This window comes from Cryptomeria japonica, chromosome 3 (assembly GCF_030272615.1).
Source record: "Cryptomeria japonica chromosome 3, Sugi_1.0, whole genome shotgun sequence".
In the NCBI taxonomy this organism is placed as follows: domain Eukaryota; kingdom Viridiplantae; phylum Streptophyta; class Pinopsida; order Cupressales; family Cupressaceae; genus Cryptomeria; species Cryptomeria japonica.
The window spans coordinates 234218388-234229934 of NC_081407.1; the positions used below are offsets into that span (position 1 = coordinate 234218388).

Consider the following 11547-nt stretch of genomic DNA (forward strand, 5'->3'; position numbering starts at 1 on the left):
AAGTTTGACAATTTTTTAACTGGTGTAGTGATCAAAATTCTGTGTTGTAGAAGGCAAAAAATTTTGGGCAGGAATTTCAGTTTTACAATCATTTGAGACAATTCAACTTTCCTAACCAATGTATAAAATGGCAATACAATGCTCTTCAGCTAGGCTGAAAGGAAAAAATCTGAAGGAGAGTTTTGTGAGTTCTGGGTAGAGGGAAAAAAAATTCCCAGATTGAGGAGATAGAGGGAATGCGAAGGGATTAAAGCACAAAGAAGTAGAGGCATTGGCTAAGAGCTAAGTCCCTAATGAACAGAGGATGTTTGGGAATATATACCAAGAAGAATTGATTGTAATGTGATGGCTACAGCGAGCCTTGTCATGCAAGCATGTGTAATATAGGAAGATATTTGAAGCAGTTTTTTTTTCATAAATAAAGCATTTAATCTTGTTGTGATTGTGGATAATGTTCATTCATTATTTGAATCAATTTAATGAAGATGTGTTATTTTGTTTATTTAGTGTTGAGTTTGTTGGGTGACTGCACGATTTGATAGGAACCCCCTAACCACAACTGCATCAGATTGTAGCAGTGTACTCTGGTTCACTAGGAGGATTGAAAGTGAAGTTGTTGGGAAAGTGTTGAGGAGTGCTAAGGAATGTTGCTAGGTGAGGTAGCATGTGTTGAGATGAGTTGGGTGAGAGAGTTTGAGAGATTAGAGTGTGTTAGCTATCCTCCAACAGGAATTAAGGTTGGCTAGAAGGTGCTAGGGCATCCTCCATGGTAGAAGTGCAGAGAGAAAGCTCTTGTTGGGTAGAAGAGAGGTGTGTGTGTGTGTGTGCGTGCATGTGCGCGGGTGTGTGCGTGCGTGCGTGCGCGTGCGCATGCGTGTGTTGGTGTGTGTGTGTGTATGTGCATGTGCGCACGCGCACGCACGCGCGTGCATGTGTGTGTGTGTGTGTGTGAGAGAGAGAGAGAGAGACTAGAGTGTGTTAGCTATCCTCCAACAAGAATTAAGGTTGAATGTCGGTGTGTGTGTGTGTGTCTGTGTGTGAGTGAGAGATAAGAGTGTGCTAGCTATCCTCCAACAGGAATTAAGGTTCGGTAGAAGGTGCTAGGGCATCCTCCATGGTAGAAGTGCAGAGAGAAAGCTCTTGTTGGGTAGAGGATAGGTGAGTGTGGGTTTGTGTGTGTGTGTGTGTGTGTGCAAAATACCTGTAACTGTCAAGCAGGGTGAGTTTATTGTTGTCCTCCAGCAGAGGTTGAGGCTAGGTAGAAGGTGCACGAAGAGTTCCTCCACTGAAAGAGAATGGGTTGAGGAAGTGAGAGGTGTGTGTTCCAAAAGTCTTTGTTGGGTAGAGGATAGGCAAGAAAGTGAGTTTGTGTTGCAGTTATTAAAAGAGGACTTGTAACTACAGAGAGTTCTTGTGAGTTGATGTGTGTTTGAGTGTGTGTGAGAGATGGCATGAAAGAAGAGTATGTGATTTGTTTTGGGAAAGGCTTTGGAAATTTCATTCCTTGTGTGGAGAGAAAGAAGATGCAGAAGACATTGCAAAATCTGATGAAGAGTAGAACAGATATGGAGAAGAGAAGAGAAGAGGGAAAGATGGGTACAGCTGAGCCACATTATTTTCCTGATAAAGATTTCTGTGCAGGAAAGTGTGAATGAACCTATATATGCAAAGGAAAAAGAAGAGATTGCAGCAGAGGTAGGCAATGAAGAGAAGAATGGTGGCACACAAGTTGTTGAGTGTCCTTTCAAGGACATGAGGATGTTGAAGAATAAGATGCAGCAAAACACAAAACAGCTTGGAGATGAGGAAGAAGAGAATGCATATGGAGAGGTTGCTACAAGGAAGAAGAGAAGAGATGTTACAGCAGATGATGATAAAGAATGTGATGCAGTAGTAGACGAGAAAAAAGATTAATGGTTAATACCTTCATTTTTATAATGGTGAATATGATAATGAGTTGAGTGCAGATAAGGTAGTAAGCATGTAAGCAAAGATGACAGAAGAGGCTGATGTAGAGGAGGTTGCACATAACTTATGGTGGAGGAGATCAGGATATAGCGTGTGGAATCCCTAGAGAAGGAGAGGAGTTGAGAAAGGTGAGAATAGGAGAGTTGAGTGGAAAGGAGGTTAGGTTGTGGTGACATAGGTCCATGAGAGGAAAGAAAAATGAAGAGCATACTTGGTGAAGGGCAGTCTATGTCCCAGCCAGATGCTAGAAGAGGTGAAGGAAGAAGTTTTCGATGTATCTGTTCAATGATGGAGTTCACTCTAACGTGTTACAACCTGGAAGGGTAGTTCTACTAAACTTTATTTGCGAGCTATGCTCACAAACTTCTTACTAGGTGTGTCTATTGCAGGAACATGCAAATACACGAGTAATCACCATCAAGCAGAAAATTGCAGGTTCACATTTCTCTTTTGGTTAAGTTTTGGTTGTGTTTCAGTTAGCTTTAGTGTTTTTCTTCTGCAGGATTTGCATCTCAATTTGACTAAGCGAAGGTCATCACCTTGCAAAAGAGTGTAAAGGATATCTACAGTTTAAATTTGCTGAAGTTTTAAAATCTTTGAAAGAAAGTGCATTTAGAAAAAATCAAAGGTTTGCAAACTTCTTAGTTTGCTGAAAAACAAAGTTTGCCAAAATGTCAATTCACCAAAATTAAGGGAGGAAGATAGTAAGTTTATGATTCAACAAACTTTTAAGTTTGCAAGCCTCTTGTTTCATCGAAAAATTTGGCTTGCAAACTCCTTAGTTCACTGAAAGCCAAGTTCCCCCCAAAGCCATTGGACGAATCTTTGATTTGCAAACCTCAAATATGTACAAAAGATTACTGTAAACTCTTGTGTAGTTGCCCTTGTAACTCTTGTTGCACATGACATAAATAATGTCTAATCCTCCTTAAATATTTTCTCTTTGTTGATAGTAGTTGAAAATTGCAAAAAGGGTTTTTTGGGATTGAATGCCATTCAAATGGGTTACTTCTCACTTCACCTACAACAATCCTGCATTACATTATTAAATAAATTGTTATCTAAATAAATAATTAAGAAACAAATTTATTAATAAATAAAAATATTAAATAAATTTGCATGTTTGGGCTGACTTACCTAGCCAAACTAGTGGTGGTTTGTCATTTGGCCGACATGTGTGTTGATTGTATTTATTGGTGATTGTTCCTTGTTGGAGTCATTCAAGCACTTTATCCAGTTTATCGCATCACCTGAATACAGGATACTCACATGCATGTTGAACACACCTTAGGACTGAGAGGGGGGTGGTTTATCAGTCCGAACCTTAAAAAATTCAGTCTTAGACCTTATCAACTTATCTTTTACGTTATTAACAGCAATGAAGAATAAAGCAGAGAAACATAATGCACAAGAGAACACTAGATTACATGGAAAACCCAATAAGGGAAAAATCACAATGAGAGTCAACTCACAATATATGAAATAATTACAAATATGTTTTAGGCTCACTGCAAAGGATACACACTACCACCTAAAAGACTTGCAAGCTGAAGCTCATTGCTCCAAGGCAAGATACAAAAGGACTTGTAGGCTGAAGCTCATTGCTCCAAGGCAAGATAAAAAAACTTGCTAAATAAAGATCACTTCTCCAAGGCAAGATACAAAATCACAACAATAGAATCAGTAGGACAAAGTCTTCTCCACAATGAAGCTACACTTGAACCCCTATCACAAGTAGCCAACACCAACAACAATCACCACCACACTATCAATGTCTTTGCATCACACAATTTTGCAAGTGATATGATCATGAAAACACATTTGCACATATTTTGATTTATTAGCTCACATCACGATGCCACTTCACAATTCCAAATTGATCTTCTATATATACCATCTTCTTCATTACAAACATCAATTAGGTCAGCCAAAACAAGAGGTTAACAATAAGCCCTATTAAGTTGGCCACCATACATAATTGTGGTGAATGTGGTCCAATCCAAGAGATAGAGAGGACCTAAACTTATACTTCTCTAAGTAGTTCCAAATAATGTATATGCTAGCACACATCATCCAAGAACAGCAACTAGATAATGTGTAGATAAACAATGTAGCACATAACCAATCAGCCCAAAATCATAGCATTCAAATAAATAAACTCAATGCGGGTCCCCACAACCAAGGGTAGGACCCAAATACACCTTAACATATTATCCAAGGTTCGCAAATATCATTATGATCAAAAAACAAGCTGAGAACCAAAACTCTGTCAGCCAAACAACAACAATTAACCGAAAGACAACATCAAACACAATGTAGCACCAACCAGAACATTCAACACCATGCAGTGCACATAGGGACATTCCTAGAACACCCAACATCATTCCCAAATACTTCTTTCTTACTATCACATCTATACATGTTGGTGCAAGTTTGCAACATAAACAAACATGGAACACTTTATTGCTAGAATACCAAGAACACAGTTCTAAACATAACACATAAAACTTCTTGGAAAACACATCAACACGTGAAACTAGAATTGAAACAATGCACAAACATTACAAGCATGTCCTCCAACTAGCAGCACTCAAAACATCAACACGAAGCATTTTTCGGACCAATCAAATCCACTTCTAATAGATAGTCAAATTGTCAACAAACAATAATCACTAGCCACATCAATTGCAACAACGAGGTCCTGGAAAGATAGAAGTGCAATGTCCACAGAGCATGCACATTATGTCCAAATCTGTAAGACCAAATTCTCAAATGCAAAGGAATGCAAAGGAATGTGGAGCATCCATAAAAACAAACTTTAAATACTCCTACCTGCATATGCCATCTCGTCGTACTAAAAAACATCGAGAAACAATATTGACTTGAACAAAGTGCCAAGACCAAGGAAAGCACATCTTCACCACCATCATCATGCCACAAATCCACAACATATTAGCATCAACACTTCATACAAAATGTAGACACCAAACACCAAAAAGATGGATATCCACAACCCAAAGCAACTATAGCCATCAATCATATGTCCAACATAACTTTTTCCTCAAACATGACAATATCATATGTCCCCTTTTAGGTTTGCCCTAAATCTTGCCCTTACTGTTATCAAGTCTATTGGCTTCCACTCTTTATTATTCCAAAATCAGTTATGCAGTTCAATGCTCCCTTGTATGGATCCATTGATCTTCTTCTTGGTTCCATCCTTCTTCAAATGATGTCTCCTTCACTTTATACCCTTCATGGAGAAATAAGATCATATCCTTTGGTTATGAAAAGATACATCTATTTGGCGAAAAGATGCATCTATTTGGTAATAATTGCTGCACTTTCACTTCTTATTCAATCTTCACCTACCTCTCATTTCTCAAATTTGTCTTTACTTCTTTTCAAATCTGCAAATATCCCATTTAAGATCTGCATATCTTCTTCTTCTAGATCTGCATATCCTATTTTCTTCTTCCCTTCTCAAAATCTTATTTCAGATCCCTCTATATACTTATGCTCTAAATCTAATCTAGATCTCTTCTAATTCCACTTTATTCCCCCTTCAAATGAAGTTCTCTTCGCCCTTTTATATCTCATGTTTAAGGGAGTCGCACCTTTTCATTTCATACTTTTGACCATTCATTAAACTTAACTAAATTTTAATTATTTTTATTTTATTCTTTTATATTTCTATTTTATTTTTATTTTATTTTTATATTTATTCTGATATTTTTTAATTTCATTATTAGCATTTATTGTTAAATCCTATTTCAAAATAAGGACATTACATAGACCATAGATGAACTACTCGCCACTCGGCAAAACTCGCCAAGGCCTGGAAAAAAAAAACTCGGCAAAAACTTAGCGAAAAACTCAGCAACTTAAAAACACGCTTAAATTTAATTAAAAATGCATTTTTTTTGCAAAATTTAATGAGAAGATGCATCCAATGAGTCAATAAATGAGAACACAAAAGAAACAAGCTGATTCTAGATATATTTAAATGCAAAGTGTCTACAAAATTGCATCCTCGTGAGGAATGCTGATGGCTGGAAGCCTAGAAGCAAAATAATAAATAGTTTTTGAAAAACCAAAAGTAAATACATCATTACAATTACAACTTCCTCTTCCTAGCTCTAGCAAAAACTAGGGAAGAGGTAGAACTAGAGGGTCTAGTCCTAGAAGTCTGCAATGGGCGTGACTGTGCCTCCTCGCGCGGTATGGCTGGCTTGTCCTCCATCCTGGATGAAGTTGTCTCCACCTGCTTTTGGCACTGGCAATGACTCCTCATCCTCATCCTCTTCCTTCTCAATGTCATCCAACGTGAAACCAAATCCACCCCCCTCCTCCTCCATAGCATGCCTCTCCCAATCAGTGACGTCATCCTCGGAAAACAATGGAGGTTGCTCCTGTGATGTCCAATCACTATAAGGATCTATATCATCCAAGTCAATTGGACCACCTTCTACTTCCTCTACCTTCCTTAGGCACAATCAAAGATTATATTGCACGAAGACGAGGTCATTGAGGCGTTTTTGCTCTAACTTGCTCCTCCTCTTCGTGTGGATTGCTTCAAACAAGCTCCAGTTGTGCTCACGATTGGATGAACAACAAGGCTGACATAAGATTTTGAGGGCAAATCTTTTGAGATGTGAGGTATTTCCACCCCAACTTTGCACCAAGCATCTACAAATTAAAATTAGGCTGAGAGTAGCACCCCTCGTCGGGGTCTAAGGGTGAGAAAGAGAGGGGTAGAGAGATAGGTCTAGATCTTGGGGTAGAGAGGAGAGAGTGAGATGGAGTGTGGTAGAGAGGGGGATAGAGGAAGAGTGATAGGGAGATAGATAGGTCTAAAATTCAAGGCAGATAAAGTGAGTGAGATAGAGAGAGCGAGAGAATGTTGATAGGAGCATACTGATTACTGAAATTTGACTAAGTCTGAAAAATTAAAAGATCTTCTAAAACATAGAATTTGCATTATAACTCCTAGAGATTTGAAACCACTCTCAAACATCTTGCCTATATATTCATGAAATATAACTTAAAGTATAAGTGGCATTGTACTTAAATGTTATATTTCATGTATATATTCCGATGAAAAGAATGAAACTAACCTAAAAAACAAAAATAGATAATTTTTTTACGTGTTTGGGCCTCCTTTTTTAGTGCACCCAAGTTTTTTATAGAAACTCGGTGAGCTTTTTGCAAAAACTCAAGCAAGTTTTTCAGCGAGTGAAAGTTGGCAAACTTGCAGAGCAGAAAATCTCGGCAAGTTTTAGTACTCTGCGAGTTTGCCAACTATGACATAGACATCCCCCACCATGCTTGGGGCAGCCTACCCCTGCCATCCCCTGCTGATTTTTACCTGTTTCCAGGACGTTCCCTATATTTTTCCAGATGGAATATAGCAACAAAGAGGTTTCCTATCTGTTTCTGCATCCCCAAAAAATCCCAGAGACAGGAACGGCAAGAATTCTGAAGGGGACATATTTCTATGTAACATTATTTCATTGGTTTTCTGCCCAACACTTACAAAAATATGATGGCCTATTTGTTCTTGTTTGTTAATTTTCCAAAATAACTTTTTTATTCCGTTCTTTAAGACCAATGATGCTCCACAAGCTGCAAACGTATTTTTCAAAATAGTCGAAATGTTGACTATAGTACGTATGCAATTCATCTGGTAGAAATAAAATAAAATAATATGAAACGGCAGTAAAGGTAGCTAGGTAGTTTTAGCTGGAACATTTGTAAAGGACAAATACAAATAATTCAAAAAAAAGGTGAACAGCTGGAATAGTTGAAAAGGGTAGATAGAAATAAATAAGGCAGATACAGAGCTAGGAACGTTAAACATCATTGACAGATTTCTAGCCTTTATAAAAGCTTCCCCTGTGAAAATATTCACTTCGAAATCTAGAGATATCAATTTAGATGTGATCTTCCCTTGTCTGTTGTTTTAATCTTACACAGCTAATCAGCTAATCTTGATATTAAAGACTGGTATTTTGATAGCCATTAATTCCCAGCTCTTCTTTGCTTCAACATAATTACAATGAGAGTTAACAGGAGAAATCAGAGGCATTTGTCCTTTAATCAAAATATGAATGGAATGTTAGTAAAACTGTGAAAATATCTATACACTCTGCTCAGGGTACTCATATTGCCAAAGAAAGCTGGAATACAGTTGGAATTCGATATTTCTTTGTGAAACGTGAGAAATTTATCTGTAAGAGTGGAAAGTGAAAGGTAAACCAGTTTTGAATGGACAAAATGAGATTTCTTTTATATCAGTACGACAGAAGCTTCTATTGTTAAGTTAGACTCACTGATAGACGTGAGTTTGTCTTCTGGGAATTCCATGATAATTTTGTGCATAGAAATTGCATCTGTGGGCTAAAAAGGACAAGGAAGAAATAACAAATTCATTATATTTTTTGTGTGAAGAGTTGAAGTACAGAGGTCAGAGCGTCCGTCTGAAATGAGAGGGAGTGAAAAGTCTTCTGAGAATATTTTTCAAAACAAATGCCGTTTACCTGCTTGCTACCATGCTAACCCTTTGTTGCAAATGGGGGGATCCTTCCTCTTCGTTGTTAATAATTTGTATTCGCATTGAATTTGGAGGGAGGGTTGTGATTCATTAAGCAGCCAAGGGGGTTGTTAGCTCTATTCATATTGACTACGCGAGTGATTCGTTTTGGATAGCAGGAAAGGGTGAGGGAGATTGCACAATTCCTTTATATACCCTCTCGTGCCATCTAAAAACACCAAACCTTAAAATTCAACAGTAAGCTAGTGCTAGACATTCCTATAATGATAAATATCCATACTTAGGCACTGACATGGTGAAGTATAACATCTATCAGCTGCTGCCATTTTCCCTTCTTTTTAAATGCAACCAGAGTACCCACTCCTAGGCATCATTAGCAAGCAAATGATAAAAATATTCAAAAAAATTGACAACGATCAAAATGTATTTTGCGTTTTAAAGCTATTCCCCCAAAATTACAGAAATTCAAATTCTTAGTTAAATTATTTATCTATAATAAAATTCCAAAATACTTAAACTAATTTTTATTTTTTAAAACCGATATGATAGCATATTTCAGTGCATTTTGTATCTTAGAACTCTTTTTTCACTCACAGTATTCGACGATGAACAGGTTTCAATCCATCCCTTACGTCGGGCAAAGCGCGTCCAAACAAAACAGACATCGCATACGCCAAATACGAGTCAGTTGCCTCTTTGTGAAGCTCAACAGCCACAATTCTCTCATCCAGTGGCCGTTCAAACAAAGCTCCATTTTCCGGCGGCTCTTCACCGCCATCACCATCCTCCGCAACTTCTTCCATGCTCGTCGCCTGAATTTTCATGCGTCTACCGAGTTCATTTTCACCAGAAGAGACGTGTAAGAAGCGAGCAGTCTGAGAGCGCACGGCGAACAGTCTGCGCTGGGACTGACATTTTCGAAGGATTAAAAAGGCGGGAGATGAACGGTAGAGAGAAAATGAGATTAACGGAAGACGATGCAAGAAACGTGTTGACAGTGCCATTGATTATGAGAAAATTTTCCACGAGCTCTCTCCTGCCGTCTTTCGAAACCTTCACGTCTAAATTTAAAACTCTAAGCAGTTCCGCCTGTGAATGTGGAGTCCAAGATTTTCTTTTCAATGTGATAAACCCTAGTTAAGTAGGAATTTTAAGTAGAGCTAGCTACTCAACCTCTGCTTATTGGGTTTCGAAATCTTGTCCTCTAAACGAATGCTCTTAACTTTCTTCTTCTCCTACCATTTGTACTTCATTCTAACCCTAGTGTTTCAACTCTACAAAAGAATTATGGCGCCATAGTTATCTCGAGAGCTGTGCTTTCGAATTATGTTCAAAATTCTTTCGGCGGATAAACATTTTTTAAGGTATTGGGAAAAGCTTAAAACACTTGAATTCTCATATCAACTCATAACAAATATTAATATTAAATTATTTAGAGGGTGAGAAATAATAGAAAATGAAAATTCGTTTTTGTAAAGACTAATTGTGTATAATATAAGTATATTGAATTTGAAATATGAAGATATTTAAATATGAACTTGGTTTGAATTGGTAAGTTGTGTAAATTTATAGTACAATTGTTTTTACAATGTATGAAAACGATTAACTTAAGAAATCAATCATTTAATACATTTGTTGTTGATCGTTGAGAGATCTTTTATATACTTAGTGCAATTGAAAAAAACATATAAAAATTTGTATTATTTACTTCAAAGATATGTAGGTTTGTTCATCCTTTGTCTTGTCTTCCAAAATCTTTTTGCTATTTTTGTTCATGTTATGTGATAAATGTCATTTGTCCTAAAAAAAACTATAGAACATAAACACCAAATTAATTAAATGCCTAGAGTAGGTGTAATATTATTTGTAGAGTGCCCCTTAATGGAGCTAGGAAGGATGATCTTCCTTAAAAACCCTAGGTTGGGATTTCGTGGTTGGTGTTGGAGCATGGGTGGATTAAGGTAAACTTTGATGGCATATTGAAGGGTAACTCAAGCCTTGGTCATGACAAAGGTATTGCGTGTGACCACAATGGCAACATCCTCACAAAAAGATTGAAGCACTTGGGTGAAACCATGAACAATTTAAGAGAATTCAAAGTGACTCTACTTGGACGGAGATTAGGGTTGGAACTAAATGTGAAGCGGTTGCATATCAAAGGTGACTTCCTAATCACTGTTAATGCCATTAGATAGAAATCGACACCAAATTAGAAGTTGAGTCGTTGGTTGAAGGTCATTCGAGAAATCATCAATAGATTTTTTGATTTAATTATCACATGTGTACCATGAAGGGAATGAGATGGTCGATGAGTTGGCAAAACAAACTGTGGAAAGGGCTTCTTAGCATACATGGCTTGGATTCTTGTCATCCATGAAATTTAAATTTTGCCACCATGTCACAAGTCTTTTCATGTCTTGAGGTTTTTCTTTAGAGTCCCCCTTTATTCACTTTAATAACCTGAATCTTGGGTCGCGGCTTTTATGCATTTGCAAACTTAGTCGCCAGTCCCTTGCATTTTCTTAATCTTGTCGCGAGGTTCTAAGGTTTTGTACCTGACATGCTTGCGGAAACTAACAAAAGGCTGATAACTCTCCCCGAGGACTCATAGGAGGTCGGGCTTCTAGTTGATTTTTGAACCAGTTTGAGAGTTGTGAATTTGTTTGATTCCCCGACATGCTTTGTTTTGTCATCAGATTCGATGATTCATGAAGCCTCCAAGGGGAAGCCACATACCTGACTTAGAAGTTGGCGTGTTTCTCAAGAACATGACCTAAAGGTTGATACAGCAGGCCTGCTGAGATGGTGACATGAGTATTGATAGGGGTGAGTCATAATTAATCATCGGCAGAAATTGATTAAGTTTATCTACTCGATAAAGGCATTCGTCTCTACCATTACAAACTCTAGTTCATTTTGTTGTCATGCGACGCACACCCTCCAAGAAACAAATCTGAAGGAGATACACAAAGTGTCATCATTAATTACAAGTTAAGCAGTTAAGGACATGTAAAGGTGACAACATG

General features: G+C 37.6%; 1 protein-coding gene across 2 annotated transcripts in view; it reads right to left on the bottom strand.

The window, feature by feature from the left end:
* The window catches only part of LOC131067226 (DNA gyrase subunit A, chloroplastic/mitochondrial), a 225220-nt gene extending 215364 nt beyond the window's left edge, over positions 1-9856 (bottom strand). Inside the window, exon 1 of one of the 2 annotated variants that reach the window (XM_059218196.1) lies at positions 9116-9856. In XM_059218196.1, the coding sequence (XP_059074179.1) occupies positions 9116-9525 (410 nt within the window). In that variant the 5' untranslated portion in view covers positions 9526-9856. The remainder of the gene's footprint in view (positions 1-9115) is intronic. The other variant, XM_058002183.2, reaches the window with a different exon arrangement.
* Between the last annotated feature and the right edge of the window lie 1691 nt (positions 9857-11547).